Source organism: Saccostrea cucullata, unplaced genomic scaffold, assembly GCF_032062105.1.
Source record: "Saccostrea cucullata isolate Sc308-1 unplaced genomic scaffold, CSIRO_AGI_Scuc_v1 ctg501, whole genome shotgun sequence".
Lineage (NCBI taxonomy): Eukaryota > Metazoa > Mollusca > Bivalvia > Ostreida > Ostreidae > Saccostrea > Saccostrea cuccullata.
Genome location: NW_026935502.1, coordinates 19,628 through 38,509, shown reverse-complemented (window position 1 = coordinate 38,509; position 18,882 = coordinate 19,628). Strand labels below are relative to the sequence as shown.

The window sequence follows — 18,882 nt, the reverse complement described above, 5'->3', positions numbered from 1 at the left end:
TTAATTAAAACGTGCTATAGGCTGCCATGTACAACAAATACAGCCCGATTTCTACCATGCATTAGGTTCATTAATGTCTTAATTTGAGCGAAATGAATCTTCTTGGGCAATTTAAAATGCTCCTTTTTCAGATACTGCGGTCGAATTTTCTCCAACTTGGCGTAGTGTAGTAACTCTTGGACTTCCGGTTAGAAACTCATGCTTTTGAAACACATGAACCTGATTGGAGTCGTTATGTAGTGTATAATTGCATCTGCAGATTTCTTTTTCTTTATTTAGAGAATTTCCAGTATTAGCAATGAAAATGCGTGCTTTCAGTCATTTTGAGGAAATATAGACATCACATTCGGAAAAGAAAGAAGGATTTTTTTTTTCGGAATTCTAGCAAAATACTTATGATTAACAGCTACAAAACCTCGAAAACCCAAAATGTGGTCAAATATTTTATTAAAAATGCAATTTTTTTTATTTCTGTTAAGAGGGCTAAAAATCAACTTCCGGTAATGGAATGAAAATCGTTCAACCGTTTAATAACTGATTTGGCAAATTTAAAGATGTCCTAATTTTTTTGGTACATAGTTATAACCCGTGTATATTTTCCCCCCTAAATTAGGGTGTTTCTTTTGACGGTCAGTATATTATATACATGTATGTATTAATTTTTGCCAGTAATTCAACCCCATGCAGCATTTCAATGGAATAAGAACCTCGTTGATAAAATAGCTAAGGTTGTTTTTTAGTGCGATCCCAATTCCATGTGCTCGATCTGTGGAAATGAAGTCAATATTTTAAGATGTTGCACTTCAAGCAATCCATCTGATTCAATTTTTTGTCAGTAAAAATGGGGGAGTTGCACCCAAATAAAATTATACGGTGTTCGCGACCGTTTTCCTAGAATAAAAGAGAATTGTCCTCACTGTTTGCTCCTTGATATACTGTAAACCAATTTTTATTCGCGCGTGAGAAATACCCCAAAGTTTCGCGACATACTTAATTGATTGATTTCTTACTGACAAATCGCGAATAAAATATGACGCGAATAATAGTTGGTTTACAGTCTCAGGATGTAAAAATAATTCAACAGGAATAAACGTCGTTAGGGGCTTTATATGAACCAATAAATATTGCAAACTTAATGGAATACATAAATCCGTCAGATTTTGGTTGCTAGAAAGTTTTTATTATTTAGGATATTTGTTTATTCTAAATGTAAATGACTTTATTAACTATGTTAATTTGTAATTTTTTCTCGCTTTTACGCATCAACACTGGTGTGTCATCCTATAAGGCAATGTTCTTTTGATGCTATATATTCAAATGACCTAAATTAAAAGCAAAACGATCTGCTACTAATGAAAATCGCTTATCTTAAACTCTTTAAATTTTTATTTATTTTTATGTGCATGCAATTTATAAAGAGTCTGTCTTAGGTTAAATTTTCTATTTATTCATGAACGTGCGTAGAATGTAAATAGTACACCCAAATGATAAACAAATACGGAGATTTCATACACTGTTGAACACATAACACTTACGATTTAGTTATAATTTTCAACAGTAACAATCAGAATCATCTGTTATTTAAGTTCTAAAGTTTCACAGAAAAATGACGAGGGACATTTTTAATATGCACTTAAGTATAATAATGGAGAGTAGATGCCTTGTATACCTTGTATATCCTGCAATCATGCTGCATCTTTGACGAGATTGATAAATCATTTATCTACATGTATATATATTAAAGCACAGGGAAAACTTGGTAAAAGGGAATTTAAACAATACTGAAAACCCCTACTTAAATGACTGATGATGAAAACTTCAGAATTTGTGAAATATTTCGATCTCTATATGCATATCGAAATTTTTGTATAATTTATAAATGCTGGTACCATGCATTGCAAGAACTGTTTTATATCCCCAAGATTCTCATATGTGTACATATGCCCATACCAAGCCACAGTTCGGAGTCTGCATATAGCTCTCTCCAGAATGGGAGAGGATCGTGCATTTTGATCGTGGTTTGCAAGGATATCATGTACCCAAGACTTTTTCCTCGCTCAGATCTTTACAAATAAGTATGACCTAATTAAATAGCGATTCTTAACTCTTAATTTTGGAATGTCTTATAGAGGGTTACCTGGGCCTAACGTGACAAAGTTCCTCTCCAGTATGAATTGCTTTGGCTCCGAGTCCAGCATATTTATGTGTAGAAATCCGGGCTGGAAACAGAACATACCTACGGACTGTTTAGAAGCCAACCGTAACGCCGGAGTCTTCTGTTATAACAACGGTGAGTGTCTTTTGTATCAAGAAATATTGTTGGAATCCCACTTGGTAATGTTATGCAAGTTAAAACAGTTTCTGTAGAGTAATTAAAATCTGTCAATGAAAGGTAACGTTTTCACCCATATTTTCAGTTCCTCTTTAATCGATTTTTTGCACAAAAATGATAAGGACATATAATACTTTTAAAAATATATATGCCCTTAGTCACTTTTTGGAAAAATTTAAATTTGATCTTGCACGTTTCTTTAATATTAATTTGTTACATGTAGCGGGGTCCTTCGTAATTTTGTATGTTATCATGAGATTTTTAAAGAAAGATTTTGAAAGCAGGAACATTGAATATATACTGACCGCCAAAAGAAACGCAACACCCTTATTTTCGGGGGAAAATTATACACGGGTTATAACTATGCAGAAAAGTTAGGATATCTTTAACTTTGTCAAATCAATTATTTAACGGTTGAATGATTTTCTTTCCATTACCGGAAGTTGAATTTTAGCCCTCTTAACAGAAACAAAAAAAAATGCATTTTTGATAAAATATTTGACAATATTCAGGGTTTTCGAGGTTTTGTGGCTGTTAATCATAAGTATTTTACTAGAATTCCGAAAAGAAATCCTTCTTTCTCTTCCGAATGTGATGCCTATATTTCCTCTAAATGACTGAAAGCGCGCATTTTCGTTCCTATAATGCTGGAAATCCTCAAAATAAAGAAAAAGGAGAGCTGCAGATGCAATTATACACTACATAACGACTCATCAGGCTCATGTGTTTCAAAAGCATGAGTTCCTATCCAAGTAATAGGGCTAAAATCAACTTCCGGTAATGGAATAAAAATCATTCAACCGTTTAATAACTGATTTGGCAAAGTTAAAGATGTCCCAACTTTTTGGTACAGAGTTATAACCCGTATATAATTTCCCGCAAAAAAATTAGGGTGTTGCGTATCTTTTGATGGTGAGTATAAATTAAAATCTCCACTTTTCAAAATTTCACTATACGTCTCTGAGCAACTTTAGATGCTGTTTCATTCAAATTCATAAATAGTTTCGATAGACTAGCGGTGCTACTACGATATCACATATTATATGTCTCAAAAATACTTTTCAGTACGTATTAGTAGCGGACAGACGGAAGATAATGCAACCACTGGACAAGTGGAAATGTATGTGCGTGGTAACTGGGTTACGGTCTGCGCAGACGGATTTGATGAAAATGATGCTCAAGTCGTCTGCCGAGAACTCGGTTTTGGCAACAGCAAGACACTCGTTCCCGGAGCCTTTGGTTCCAAATACTACACCAACTCCATTCTAAACCTGAATTGCACTGGTACAGAGGCAACAGTGAAGCAGTGTTCATTTACAGAAGGGACATGCGCACAAAGATCTTACAACTACGCCAGTGTTATATGCTCCAAGTATTCAATGGCGAGAGAACGTAAGACATCTGAAAAATTATTAATTGTAATTTATGGACAACGAACGTTTTTATCTCACCTGAGCCGAAAGGCTCAAGTAAGCTTTTCTGATCAAAATTTGTCCGTTGCCTGTCGTCGTCGTTGTAAACTTTTTACATTTTCATCTTCTTCTCAAGAACCGCTGGGCCAATTTCAACCAAACTTGCCACAAAGTATCCTCGGGTGAAGAGGATTCGAGTTGTTCAAAAAAAGGGCCAAGCTCTCTTCCAAGGGGAGATAATTATGAATTAATGATAAATTGATGGCATCTTTTAAAAAGGAAATATGAAACTCATGTGGAAGCATCCTCAGGTAGTGTAGATACAAGTTTGTTCAAATCATGACCCCCGGGGTAGGGCGGGGCCACAATGGCTGATCAGAGTTTTACATAGGAATATATAGGAAAAAATCTTTGAAAATCCTCTTCTCCAGAATCACTGGGCCAGTAAAGATGAAACTTATGTGAAAACATCCTCAGGTAGTGTACCGGTAGATTCAAGTTTGTTCAAATCATGACCCCCATGGGTAGGGCGGGGCCACAATAGACAATTAAAGTTTAACATAGGAATAATACATCGGAATTTTTTTTTAAACTCTTCATTTTAAGAACCACAAAGCCATGATTGGTCATATCTTTATGTAAGCATCCTCATGTAGTGTTGATTCAAGTTTGTTCAAGTCATGAAAGGGAAGTAGGGGTTGGGTAGGGTGGGCCACAATAGGGGATCAAAGTTTTGCCAAGAAATATGAAGGAATTTTTTTTCCCCAAGAACAGAAAAGCCATGTTTAATCATATTAATAATGAGGCATCCTCAGATAGTACAAAGTCATACTGGTTCAAATGAGGTACCCAAGGGATAGGCTGGGTCACGATGGGGGGTCAAACGAAAAATGTGGAAAAAATCATCTGCTCAAAATCAGCAAAGGCATTTGTTATATGGAAGCATCATCAGGTAGTTGATAGTTTAAAATTCCAGACCCCCCCCTATGTAAACTTCTCAATACTGAAGTGATTTCTGTGTTTACTTCCTAGCCAATGTGCTCAGGTGAGCGATATGGCCCATGGGCCTCTTGTGGTATTATCAAAAATTAGTCCACCTTGATCCTTAGTTCTAATAATTATTCAAGAAAATGCTTTGTTCCTGTCATACAGAGGTAGACCTGCTGCCGAGAGAGGAATTCCCCGACACTCTGCTTGTTGAGAAGTTCGGAATACAGGGTACGATCTGTGCGGAAAACTGGGACGAAAAGGCTGCTACAGTGGCCTGTCGACAATTAGGTTACACCGGTGGCGTGCCGTTCGGACCTCGTTACTACAGCTCGCGAACTCCGATCTGGCTGTCCAGTGTTAACTGTACCGGTGAAGAAAAGAACATCAACGACTGTAGTAAAGCCGCAGCCCCAGTCAGTCAAACCTGTCTGTCCAGCAGACTCGCCGCCAGGGTCTTCTGCTACAACGGAAATGGTAGAGTTAGAAGTTTCTTCTGAAAGTCAATATTGATCGAAAATTATTTTCAATTTCTCTGGGAGCTTAGTTTGAAATGTATGTTTCCCATTCAGGTTTTAGCATTCGTTTGGCGGGGACGGGGAACAGCTATAGCGGCCGTGTTGAGATATCTTATAACGGTGTCTGGGGAACAATCTGTGATTCCTACTGGAACAACAATGACGCCAGAGTTGTTTGTCGTCAGCTGGGCTTCGTCGATGGCGTCGCTCAGCCAAGAGGGAAATATGGCGAGGGAGAGGGCCCGTCATGGCTCTACTATGTACGATGTGACGGTAATGAAAAGTCCATATGGGAATGCAGCAACAGTGGCTGGAATGTGACCCATACTTCCTGCAGGACCCACGAGTATGATGCCGGGGTGTATTGTACTGGACAAGGTTAATTACTGAAACAGTTACAAATCTTTTTTCAAAATCGAAAATCTCTGTAATTATTTTCTGATGTAGGTTTTAGCACCTTAATATGCTCAAGATTATTTTTGTTTTCAGTACGACTTGAACCCAACATCACCTTTGGTGCTGTTGAAATCTGGCAAGACACCCAGTATGCTTTGGTATGTGCGGACGGGTTTGATGACACTGATGCCAAAGTTGTATGTCATTCCCTAGGGTATAGAAATGGCATCAGTATCTGTTGCTCAGTGTTTGGCGATATGCCAGATTACGAGATATCTATTAATAACGTCCAATGTAGCGGACAAGAATCCTCCATTCTGCAGTGTGACTACTCAAAGAATGCAGACGGATGTCGCAGCAAACGGTACGCCTCCGTCGCCTGCTCAAACGCAGCATCCAGTGGAGGTAAGAAGCTTACAGTAATCTCCCTTGAGACAATTGATTCACATAGTGTATATTGGTAGAAAGAAATGGTTGAAAAATGAAGGTTATCTGACGCATTCAATATCCTGGTCTTGTAAAGGCAGTGCACTTTAAGGTATAAATCTGTTTAAATAAATAAAATGGATACTATAGTCCATGGCTTACGAAGACTTACGATTTTCAGAGAACAAAAAGATCGGTGCGACAGACTGATCGACGGGCAGACGATAGAGGAAGGTTTCAAATGGGTTGTTCTGCTTGACAATTAATTTTAAAAAAGCTGTTCTTTTTATTACGTGCAGTTCTTTAAATCTCTTTCAGCATACGAACTCCGTCTGTCAGAGGATAACAAAGGTGTTGTACAGGTTCGACACCTCAACGTTTGGGGCTCCATATGTTCGGACGGGTTCGACAACAAGGATGCCAAAGTTGTGTGCCGTGAATTGGGGTATCAGGACGGGTTTTCTTACTACGAACACGATTTCACCAAACGCCGACTTAGCTTACCTTGGTTGTCTAACCTTAACTGTACAGGCAATGAAGGCTACATAGCTCGCTGTGGTAACATTCGCTGGGGAAACGTAGGCAACTGCTCACAGGACACAAAGGCTGCTGTCTATTGCTTAGAAAATGCCAGTAAGAACACTGTAAAACAGTTTAAGATTTTAAAGATTTATTTTCGTAAAATCTTCATTGAGTTTATTTGCGTTTGGGCGAGGGTATACTGCACTTTTTTTTTGATAAAGAAGACGCTGATTAATTGACCTTTCTTGAGCGGCTTTGTTGCTAACCAATGCTTTTTGTACTCCAGACATACCAATTCGCCTCATAAACGGCTCAAATGCCTCCTCAGGCCGTGTGGAAATATCGATCAACAACCAGTGGGGAACTATTTGTGGGTCGGGCTTTTGGGACGATGAGGATGCCACAGTTCTCTGCCGGATGCTGAACCACACAAGCGGGCGTGCCCTGCGGTACGGACAATTTGGCGCAGGTGATGGACCAATCTGGATCGCGTATCTCCGCTGTCAAGGTGACGAGGAATCCATCTTTAATTGTCCTATGTCATTTAACGAACAGCGGTCGACTTTAAGTGGAATGTTTATACCAAGGGGTGGTAACCGACATATGTGTTTTTCCCATAACTCGGATGCAGCTGTTCAATGTTATGATTCAGGTAGGTATTTTCAAAGTTCGGGTTTGTATTTGATTTTAAGCTGTACTGACTTCTGATCGATTTTTAAGACATGTTTGACTTCTTTTTTAAAGTCCGTCTTGTGGATTCTAAAGACGTTTTCTACGGTCGTCTGGAAATGTACGTTAACAAAACGTTCACTAGTGTTTGTGACGAAGGCTTTACAGATCGCTCTGCTAAAGTTGCTTGTAACATCCTGGGCTTCCCTTACGGCAAGAAGCAGTGCTGCTCGGCCCTCGGTCCACACCCAGTAGATGACATCACCGTGACTAACGTACAATGTCGTGGTACGGAGAGAAGTCTGGATCAGTGTTACCACCAGTCAACAGCTCACATCAAGTGTAGAAGTGGAAAATATGTCTCGGTGTATTGTTCCAAAGACCAGATTGTCTCAAAAGGTAAAGCTTCTGGTATTCAAGGAAATTCTAATAATGTTAGGCCTATATAGCGCGTTATTTATATTTTATGTGCTTTTACTCTTAATGTGTTACAGAGTAGATATAAATTGGTAACCTGAGCTATAATTCAGACATTTTAATTCAGAGCTGCAGGTGAGAATACGAGAGGAAGAGAAATATTATGGATCAGTGGAAGCAAACGAGTATGGCTTTTGGAGCCCCGTATGTAACGTGGACTGGGACGATCACGACGCAAACGTCACGTGCCGACAGATGAACTTTTACGGAGGTGTAGCATTTAGGGGTTAGTGTCGGATGTAGTGTCTGGTTAAAAAGTTAACCTACAGATTACATTTTCATTGGTAACAATGACTGTAAAATGAGAGAAAAATTAAAATTGTCTGTAAACTTAACATTTTCAGCCAATTTTATTTGTTTGATTGTTAACGTCTCTCTCAAGATTGCCGGTATAGTGCTTCAAATTTTGTCCCATACTCCGCACTTACGACCATTGAGCAGTGACTGATCTTTTTCGTGCCAGCACTTACTGCGACACGGGTACTCGGTTTCTACGTTCTCATCCAAAGAACCGGTCTCCGAAGGGATTCGAACCCGCGAAGTAAGGATTTATTCCTTAGTTCGTGACTCTAGAGCAGACACTCTAACCACTGCGCCACGAGGAGTCAGCCAGTGTTATTACGTAGGCCTTAATATTAAAATGTTACCATGATTTCTCTACAAAATACGTCATATAACATGTAGGTTCGTCAAGACTGACAACCCCTATATCTGTTGGGAGGTTTAACTGTAGTGGTACAGAACAAAGATTAAAGGATTGTCCACACAAGAAATTTGAAGAGGATCTTGGTTGTTCCGAAAGAATTGAGGGTCGCTTTACAAGAACATCTGCAGGCGTGTTATGTTATCAGGATCCGAGTGAGTATAACCAAGTTTGTTTTGTTGAAAAGTGTTTTCTCTTGTTCCTTTCACAATTTACAGTTTATTTTATGTGTAATTTTGTTAAATAGATGGAGTAAAATTTCGCATTGCTGGAGACGGAAAGAGCGGTATTGTTGAAGTTTTGTTTAATGGGAAATGGGGGCGTGTCTGTAACCGGCGCTGGGACGACAAAGACGCACGAGTGTTCTGTCGATCAATAGGGCGTGGCTTTATTGATGGGGAGGCTGGACCCGCCCCTGACAGGAGCAACACGGAGTATGTGTGGATTGACTACGTGGATTGTGAGGGAGATGAGAAGGGGTTGTTGCAGTGTAATCTACACTGGGACCCTGATTACTCACAATGTCAAGACGCCACAGTTATCTGTATGGACAACGGTGAGTTAACCGCTCTCCTTCCAACGGTTAAAGTTTGTGTTGAATTCTGGTGTTGTCTTGCATTATTCACGATTTAATTAGTTACAAACATAATTATGTTTCTTAGTTCGTCTGGATAAGGGAGATAAACAGAGTCATGGTGTGGTTCAAGTTTATATGGAGGAAAACTGGGGAACTGTGTGCGGTCATTTGTGGTCAGATGTCGACATACGTAAGTTTTTTATACATATCACAACATTAACACTTATTGCATATTCCATAAAACAAAGGATAGCGTTAATAAAATATGTATATTGATGGTTAATCAGGCGTGACATGCAGACAGCTTGGATATGATCACGGATTGTCCGTTTGTTGCGGTGCCTATGGTTACAGTTATGACACAGGCGTCATTGACAAAGTCAACTGTAAAGGAAATGAGAAAAGCCTTCTCAACTGCACAAAACAACCACCCGTAGCGGCCTGCCACCAAGACTACGCTGCCGTGGCTTGTTACAATGGACAGCTTCCCTCAAATGATGGTAAATTTCCTCCATTTTCCCCATTTTGATGACTTTGAATTAGATTCGCTACAAAAACAAAATTGTATAAAATTATATAATCCATACCAATAGTTTTGAATAACAAGGGGAAATTTATTTTTAAAAATTATTCTTTACAGAATACAGCTTGGGAATATCTGGCTCAAGCAATAACTCGGGCTCTTTGGAAGTGACGTATCTCAACATTTCCGGTCGTATTTGCGCCGACGATTGGGACGAGAAAGATGCCACAGTTGCCTGTCGACAAATGGGATACGTGAAAGGTAAAGCTTAACTGTACCTTGTTTTTAGGTTTACATCATGGGTAAAACTTAACTATATACCTGATTCGAGGGTTAAATTGTTTGTCAAAGTTAAAGCTTAACTATACCTTGATTCTCAAATAATCTTTTTTTTTGTTACTTGACTTAATAATCTCCATAGATATTTTCTTTTAATAGGTTTGCCATACAAACATAAGATACTATTTGCTAAAGGAAGTCCGATATGGGCGACTAAGCTGAACTGTACGGGAAGTGAATACAAACTTTCCCAGTGTCCAAACTTTACGCTCGGCCGCGTCAATGATTGTATTGAGAGATACGATGCAGGAGTTGTCTGTTATTCCACTGTTGGTAAGTAATAAAATTTTACGGTATATCGAATGGGAAGATCTCTTTGATTTCAAAGCACATTCCAAGTGCGTAAGATTTTCCATATCATTTTTTACCATTCTTGTAGTATTTATTCTAAAGATTCCTGTCAAAGTGGCTGATCCTATAGGAATTGACCGATGATATAATAGTAGAAAAACCATTAGGACCAGTACTTTTTTAAATTTGCATTTTTCAGCATTTCTGGTAAAATTTTGTCAATTTTTGCATAGGGGTGAACTTCCGTTTGACGGGCGGAACTTCCTACTACGGGCGCGTTGAGATGGCGGTGGACGGTGTGTGGGGAACTATTTGTAAACGGTTTTGGGATGATCCTGAGGCCACCGCATTCTGTCGATCCCTTGGGTTTAACACAGGCTTCCCCTATCACAAGAATCCAGACCTAAAGGCTGACGATCATGTCCCTATATATGAACCTAACATGCATTGTAGGGGTCAGGAAAACTCTTTGCTAGATTGTCCACATGAAGGCTGGAAACGGAACTACTCTAAAGCGTGCGGATCTCATGATATGGATGCAACTGTACATTGTTACAATACAAGTAAGAATATTAAATATATTGTTTAGAAAAATATTAATTTCCTCTACACGAACTAAGTACACGTTAATCAGGGTTAAATTTCGTCCATTCTATCTAAATAAATAAATTTGGCGGTTTAGATCCAAGACCTTGGAAGGGTCAATATAAGGAGGAGGTGTTTCCTGTCCGTCATCTATCAGCTTTGAGTTCTGAATTTTTAACGCTGTGAGACCAAGGATATTGAAATTTTGTCAGTACACATTTCGTATGGAATAACATGGCTGTGTTGCCTTAAAATAGGTCACATTAACCTCGTTTTAATTGTTTTGAGAACAATTAGTTCAGTCTGTTTCTCGTGCGGGATTACCAAATTTGTCAATGAAAACATTCAAATGATTGAAAACACATTTAGTGGAAAGTATGCTAAATCCAATGAAAAGTTGTAACACCATCATTTGTTATGAAATACCGCGGTTTATTAGCTATATTTCGGCAGTAAAGTATAAAGTTACTAGGTTTTGTGAAGTTATCCATTCTTTTGGCAAAACAAATCGAATAATCATGCTTGAAATCTTAAAGCTTTACACCTTAAACGAACAATAGATTAGAATTCGTTGCATTTCCTATATTTCTTATCTATGGAAGTCAAAAATCAAAGATGAAAAACGATTATTTAAGCATGAAAAACAATGGGGAGGGGGAACTGTAGCTCCTGAAGGGAGTCTTCCCACGTGCAGCATGTCGGAACGTGATCGTATTGCTATACATTGGCTTCATCCCAGTTCAAGATTAATAACTGAATTCATTTACGGTAGCTGTCACATGAAGATAAATGACATCCTAAGTATTCACTGGATGATCATGAAGTTCATTCACTCTTTCTGAAAGGTGCATTATGCACATTAGCATGTTTATATGAAATACAAATTAAAGCATATCGTAATCATCATTTTTTGAAAGTATTGATTTCAAGTATTTCAAATTACCCCACCTCTGTTGATTTTACCGTGAAATTTTTGAATGATGACATACCCGGAGAGATGTTTAACCTTATACGTCACAAACACAAACGTTTTTCAGTATAAGCGCGATGAAGCATTTAGCATAGAAAATCATTTATAAGCCACAGATAAAACGTAAATATTTAATCGGTGGGTACATACAGATATATCAGTATGGGATGATACCTGGTTAGTAAATTTCATACCTGACTCGGCTCCGCCTCGCCAGGTATGAAATTTACTAACCAGGAATCATCCCATACCCTGTCACTAAAAGACTATGTAACTAATAATACTAGTATCATATTTGTAGTATACAGATATATCAGTAAGTAGGGCTGCATGTCTTTTACTCTTGGATTTGACTGATTCTAAATTTGAATTAAGCGCCAAGTCCCTATTATAGCATCACGTTTCTCCTTTTAGTCAAACTAGACACAGGTATCGGAATAGAAACAAAACATGGACCAGTGATGTACTACTACAACGATACGTGGAGTCTGATCTGCGACAAGAATTTTGATGACATGTCTGCCCGCATTGTGTGTAAGGAGCTGGGATTCGTCGAGGGCAAGGCCGTTTGTTGTTCAGCTTACGGTAAAACGTTTGACCCGATCCTAACTGGGAAATCCCTGAAATGCCTAGGCAGAGAGAGTTCCATCACCGAGTGTCTGACGGACGCGCCGTGTGACGCATACGATACGTACGCGTCAGTGATGTGCTTCACCCCAGAAGACCTCAGGAATGAAACCCTGATGAAAGGAAGTATGAATATAATCTAGATTTCTTCCATTATTCTTTTTTAACAGATCAGGGAAAGTGGGAAACTATTTTACTTTGGCTAGTTATTGAACAAAAAAAGGTAGAACAATTCCTAGGGGGAAGGAATTTGGAAATGTTTCTTGTCTATATACTTGATAGTTAAAGCAAATTGTTAAGTAATTTAATAAACAAAGGAACACACCATTACAGTAAATATCAAAATCACACGTCAAAATTTCATTTCCACTTCTCTGCTTTCCAGAATTGACGTTTGGATTTGTAAATCCGGATGATTCCACTGGGCCTCCGTCGTCGATATCCAGTATAGGTGGCGTGGTGGCAGTGTCACAGTATAATGTCACCGGAAGAGTCTCCAGCCGTCACTGGGACGATAAAGAGGCGGGAATTTTCTGTCGAAACTTGGGGGCACGTTTTGGTCTCGCCTACCAGACCTCTCGCAACCCCATTCGGTCAGACCCAGTGTTCTTTGTTAGTGACTTCAACTGCACTGGACATGAGATGTCGTTAGAGCAGTGTAAATTTCATGGCCGTTTGGAACTCGGAAACAGTTCAATGGCTAACGCTGCTGCTGCACTCTGTTACAATGAATCAGGTAAGCTTTGGATATAACTACTGTCGCTTTTCCTTTAAAAGGGAAAATCTCCATCTTGTATAGTTCAATGGCATCAATGTATTCTTTTTCTAGGAATAAACTACACCCTCGCCAATGGTGGTAAGAATTACGGTCGTGTTGAACTGGCCTTTAACAATCAGTGGGGAACAATTTGTGATCTGTCCTGGGATGACAAGGATGCCGGCGTCTTCTGTCGAATGATGAACTATTCTGATGGGTATGCGATCTCTGGTGCCGAGTTTGGAGAGGGTGAAGGACCGGTGTGGCTCAGTCATCTGGCCTGTACTGGTAAAGAAAAGTCCATCCACGCCTGTGCCCACAGGGGATTTAGTGACGAAGTGGTCACTACTGGATGGAAAAAATGTACCTCTCACAAAGATGACGCTGGAGTTTTCTGTGTCAACAAATGTAAGTTTCGATTCTTAATTGTAAAAGTGGTTTGATTCCAGTTTTGTATTGTTAAGCATAAAATGCTTGGTTTACTTCAACAGTGAGGCTGAACCTTGGCTACAAGGCCTCTATGGGAGCGGTTGAAATTTACCATCAAAACGAATGGATGACAGTTTGTGATGACGGTTTTAATGGACTAACGGCGCGTGTTGTCTGCCAGACATTGGGATACAAGGAAGGAACAGTGGTGCTAGGATCTGCCTTTGGAGAGACGTCTAGTCCAATCAGAGTCCGCCGTATTGATTGTGGTGGCAACGAAAAAGATTTGTTCAACTGCAACTTTGAGTTCACTGATAAAGGTGTATGCAAAAAGTATATATCGGTGTACTGCAGCAACAATCGAATTTACAATACAGGTGACGTAACAAAGCGGGATATTAAATTTACAATAACATTTGTATTTAGTTGAACGCATGTGTATCAGGAAAGTGTTGATTTTCTTTTTCATTTCAATGTTACAGGATTTAACTTGACGCTAGATCTTGACGATGTTCATACTGATACGCACGGTGAGGTTATGATCAACATGAACGGAATTTGGGGCAGCATCTGTATGAAAGGATGGAGTAGAAATGAAGCTCAAGTGGTCTGTAGGGGCTTAGGGTTCACAGGGGGAGTACCGTATCTTGTGCCTTCCAATGAGAAATACAAACGTCCCATTCTGATGAGTGATGTGCGGTGTACAGGGATGGAATCCAGTCTGAAGGAGTGTAAATATAACGAGTGGTATCAGGGGAGCAGCTGTACCTACGGCGACAACCGAGCTGGAGTTCTCTGCTTCACACAACAAAGTAAGTTGATGCAAGCACGTACAGAAACCCAATAGTGCAAACCAAAAATAAATAAAGAAAAACGAAATTATTAAAGAAAGAAAAACGAAATTATTAAAGAAAGAAAAACGAAATTATTTATTTAATAATTTCGTTTTTTTTCATTTATTTTTGGTTTGCACTATTGGGTTTCTGTAATACAGCACGAGTCTTCTCAAAGAAAATGAATATAACAGCATATTTACTAAGAAACATGAATTGATAGAGTGAAAACTATAGAAAACTAAGATTGATGGGTTTGATTTTCAAGGAATTTGTTCTTTATAGATGGCATTCAATACCGATTAAGAAACTCTTCCCACGCCGACAGAGGGCGTGCTGAGATTGTATATGATGGGAAGACGGGAGGCATCTGTAACTTCCTGTGGGACTCCAGGGATGCATCTGTGTTCTGCAAAAACTTAGGTCAGATTCTGCTTAATGATATGCGTTTGAAAGCAACAATATAGAAATTGCTTTGGATGGTATTTTTAAGAACTATAAGAGTTGTACATTGAATACTGTAGATCACTAAATTTTCACGACATCTTATTTTCGCGAGATCGTCATTGACTCTTGATTAGCGAGACAAAATTTTCACGAATTGTGGTTATTGCGCTATATAATCTTAAGAAATACTATTATACGCGAGAATTAAATTTTCGCGAGCACACTGTCTCGCGTAATTACGCGAAAATAAAGTTCTCGCGAATAAAAAATGATTTACAGTAGTTTCGAAGCGCTGGATCACATAAATTCAATCCATATAAATATGTTAGGTTTCATACAATGTTTACAGGTTACGCTGATGGCATTGAGATTGAAGGTGGACAATTTGGTAACCCTGACGATGTGCTATGGTTTACCCGAGTAGGATGCACTGGTGAAGAGGATGAGCTGATGAAATGTGACCACTCGGGCTTTAATAGTTCGGGTAAGGTCGAGTCAACATACGAACGACTCTGTAGAAGGCGAACGAGAGATGCAGCAGCCTGGTGCTTCAGAGAAAAAGTCGGTAAGTTGCGTTCAAATAACGAATACCCTCTACAATGTACATCTGTTTTCACTTAAAGTAAGAGACGGTTATGTTTACTGTATATGTTAAATTCATAAAAAGAGGTATCTTTGTAAAAAACTCATAAATTATACTTAATGTTCACAGAAATTACGAAAGTAAGGTTGGCAGGTTCCACCGCTGGTGAGGAGAACATGGGTCGCGTGGAGGTGTTTGTTGCTGGACCCAATGAGTGGGGAACCGTGTGTGATGACTACTGGGACGACCGTGATGCTACTGTCGTCTGCCAAAGTCTGGGTTATGAGAATGGAATTAAGAAAAAACGAGGTGTGTTTGGGCGTGGATCGGGTCCAATATGGTTGGACAATGTGGACTGTGTTGGAACCGAGGAGGGAATTCACAAATGTCGTCATAACGGCATAAACATACAGAACTGTAATCACGGAGAGGATGCCGGCGTTATTTGTTCAGGTTTGTGTCTTCTCTTTTATTTTCCTCCAGTTTTCAACAGAAGAATCTGTTTATATCTGCTCAAACCTTTTTCTTCTCAATGTAAATTTTCATGAAATGTTAAATATTTTCAGGTTTGTTAAAGACCTCGGAGCCACAGTCTGTGAGTGAGAGTGATAGTTCAGTAGTAATGGCTGTGACAGTCCCTATAATTCTTCTACTTGTGACAATTCTAGCGATTCTTAGTGGTTGTTATTGGTATCACACAAGGAGACGTGATGACGGAATGAAAACTGTGCTCGTGGATAGTGAGGTCACCGAAACTAATGAAGCCGGGGCCTCAACTTCCGCTTCCGACTCGACAGGGAGGGTAACTCTGTCTAAACTGAAAGCTACTTTCTCAAAACCAAAGGAAAATAAAACGAAAGGTTTAGGAAATCCAAACTATGCCGGGTTTCAAGCACACACACCCGGCGAATCGACGACATAGATATTCTGATCTATCATCTCGAATTTAGGTGTAGATCAAACATAATCAATTCAGACGCGGATGAAAGTTTTGTGTGGAAGGAAAAACAGACACAAATTCATCTTTTTAAGTCAGCATTGTGCAGTTGTAAATAAAATGTGTACATTTATATCATTGTGTCAGTGCTATTCTCCAGTGTTTCCCTCTTGTTTGGATGTGAGTTTTATTTTTCTATATTTATAACATTAAAATTTTATAAGATACATTCGTTTTGTATGTTTTTGTTCCTGTTTCCTATATATTCTCATATATCTAGGATTTTGAAATTTCTCTTGATTTACATTTACAATATATTCATGTATCTAATCTACATATATTCTCTTTCAACAATTTTATCAGTAGATAATGAAGATTCGGATTTATTCAAATCTCTGAGCTTTTTTGATCACATTTTGTCCGTGGTCCTTCCGTCTGTCTGTCCGTCCGTCCGTTTGTTAACCTTTCACATTTTTTACTTCTTCTTAAGAACCACTGGGCTAATTTTAACCAAACTTGGTACGAAGCATCCTTAGGCAAAGGGGAGTTTAAATTATTAAATTACCAATATCCAAACATAATCAAAAATAGGGTAGGGTCATTAAAAAATCTAAATAGCATAATCTCTTTTCTGTTTCAACAATTTGGTGTGTCCAAGTTTTACATAGGAATATATAGAAAAACTTTTAAAATCTTCCACCACTGGGCCAGTCCAGTGGAAGCATATTCAAATTCTTCTTGTTTTTTGTGTAGGACCACTAGGTATTACTGGTTGAACGGCAGCACCAACGTTACTAAGGTGAGCGATGTGGCCCATGGGCCTCTTGTTTTTTTTTGTTTCTTATTGAACGCCTGGGGACTATTTCCCTTTTCATCGTATACTTTCAATGTCAGCTTTGATTGAAGAATCAACTTCCTTGGCTCAGCTTTAACTTCAATGTCACCTTTTATTGAAGAATCAATTTTCAGTTTCACCTTCAGCATTTGTATTCTCTTAATTAGCCATGGAATCTTGTAGCTATTCATCTTGAAAAATCTCTCCATCAATATCTTTAACGATTTTCTTATCTACAACAGACCTAGTACATGTATCTTCAATGCGTTCTTCAACACTGGTGTTTTTACTATCTCATCAGTTTATGTATCAAGCGCTTCTTTTCTTTGTATCATTATTTTCTGTAGAAAACTGAACCTCTTTGTCATGACTTGAGACGACAGACAATCCCCAATAACAATGATATCATCTGAACCATCTTCTGATGATAAACTTATTTGGATTATGGCTTTAGATTTTGCTCTAGGCTTTGGATTTGCTTTTTTTTTCCTTTTTGAATGTGTTGAAAACTTTCTGGAATCAGTATTAACCTCTGAGAGGAATACGATAGGAATTAAAGATTTCTTTGTAGTGATCCTTCCATTATTTAATCATTCTACTTCTTCATTGAACAAACAGGAATAGCTGGACTCGGCTGTTTTATCACTGACCTACTCAGGTCTTTGTTTTTCTAGTCTAGTCTTTTACAACGGTATGTATAATCCTTGATGAATTCATAGGTGAGTTGTCAACAGGAGATGCTCACTCTTCCTAGACACCCTATCCCACCGCTGGAATTGCAGTCCCGTGTTTTGTGGAGTCTTTTTTACAGATTTGTATTGTTTATAGTTTTTTTTTAGATCGATCTGATCTTTATTTTCGCCTCCTATTCCTTTCCAAATTTTACATTTTCACAGACTCTTTCAGTTCCCGATGTGAAACTGCAACTCCAGGTCATCAGACAGGAATAAGGTTTATTGTTTTGTCTCGCTCTGATTCTCAAACTGCTAGCATCTTTATGAATTTCAAATGAATTTTCATGCTCAGGGAAAAAATAAGTTGAAGGTTTATTCTTCAAAGTTCCAAAAGCAGTAGAATGTACATTTTATTTGATTGTATGTTCGTTATTTCCATATACTCAATGCATAATGTCCCTTCATGAATTTTTCACTCATATTGAGACAACAACGTATGCTGATGGAGGGCTTCAAATTTTAACCAGTACTCAGCAGTAACGACATTTGAGCAGTGGCAGATTTTTTTCTGGCAACACCTACCGCGACACGAACCTCGGTTTTTACTGTTTCTTTCGGACCTGGTCTCCACGTGGATTTCAAACCCTCAACGTAGAGATCAACTCCTTACTTTGCAACTTCAGAGACTGTGTCATGCGGGCAACACAATGTTTCATAGACAGCATTTAGTTAAATGACATTTATTTAGTTATTTAGTTTCCACTGACATTGTCTTCTTTCAGTGTATCCTTATTTGCCACAACGTCAATAAATAGTTTGAGATAAGTTCAATGTTAAATTTCCTTGCTCCTTTGCTTCGTTCAGTTGAAACATTCTACACGATTAATTAAATATTATTCTTTCTGACATTATAGAAGTCTTTCTCAACAAAAATTGAATTCGAAAATTTTGGAATCTTGTTAGTTGTAATCAACAAAATAACTGCAAAAACACTCCGATTCTACGCAAAGGTACTCTGAAGTTGATATTAGTG

The 18,882-nt window shown here is 38.6% G+C and overlaps 1 protein-coding gene across 2 annotated transcripts in view; it reads left to right on the top strand.

The window, feature by feature from the left end:
* Positions 1-16,567, top strand: part of LOC134243017 (deleted in malignant brain tumors 1 protein-like) — a 32,819-nt gene extending 16,252 nt beyond the window's left edge. For both annotated transcript variants that reach the window (XM_062725224.1, XM_062725225.1), the window contains 25 exons: positions 2,130-2,290; positions 3,398-3,724; positions 4,897-5,208; positions 5,304-5,627; positions 5,739-6,050; positions 6,390-6,704; positions 6,880-7,245; positions 7,338-7,661; positions 7,807-7,965; positions 8,424-8,597; positions 8,690-8,998; positions 9,105-9,209; positions 9,307-9,519; positions 9,660-9,803; positions 9,981-10,154; positions 10,406-10,735; positions 12,142-12,480; positions 12,740-13,090; positions 13,184-13,519; positions 13,603-13,917; positions 14,023-14,352; positions 14,659-14,796; positions 15,170-15,385; positions 15,533-15,856; positions 15,970-16,567. In XM_062725224.1, coding sequence (XP_062581208.1) covers positions 2,130-2,290; positions 3,398-3,724; positions 4,897-5,208; positions 5,304-5,627; positions 5,739-6,050; positions 6,390-6,704; positions 6,880-7,245; positions 7,338-7,661; positions 7,807-7,965; positions 8,424-8,597; positions 8,690-8,998; positions 9,105-9,209; positions 9,307-9,519; positions 9,660-9,803; positions 9,981-10,154; positions 10,406-10,735; positions 12,142-12,480; positions 12,740-13,090; positions 13,184-13,519; positions 13,603-13,917; positions 14,023-14,352; positions 14,659-14,796; positions 15,170-15,385; positions 15,533-15,856; positions 15,970-16,325 — 6,754 coding nt within the window. In that variant the 3' untranslated portion in view covers positions 16,326-16,567. The remainder of the gene's footprint in view (positions 1-2,129; positions 2,291-3,397; positions 3,725-4,896; positions 5,209-5,303; positions 5,628-5,738; positions 6,051-6,389; positions 6,705-6,879; positions 7,246-7,337; positions 7,662-7,806; positions 7,966-8,423; positions 8,598-8,689; positions 8,999-9,104; positions 9,210-9,306; positions 9,520-9,659; positions 9,804-9,980; positions 10,155-10,405; positions 10,736-12,141; positions 12,481-12,739; positions 13,091-13,183; positions 13,520-13,602; positions 13,918-14,022; positions 14,353-14,658; positions 14,797-15,169; positions 15,386-15,532; positions 15,857-15,969) is intronic.
* The last annotated feature ends 2,315 nt before the right edge of the window (positions 16,568-18,882 follow it).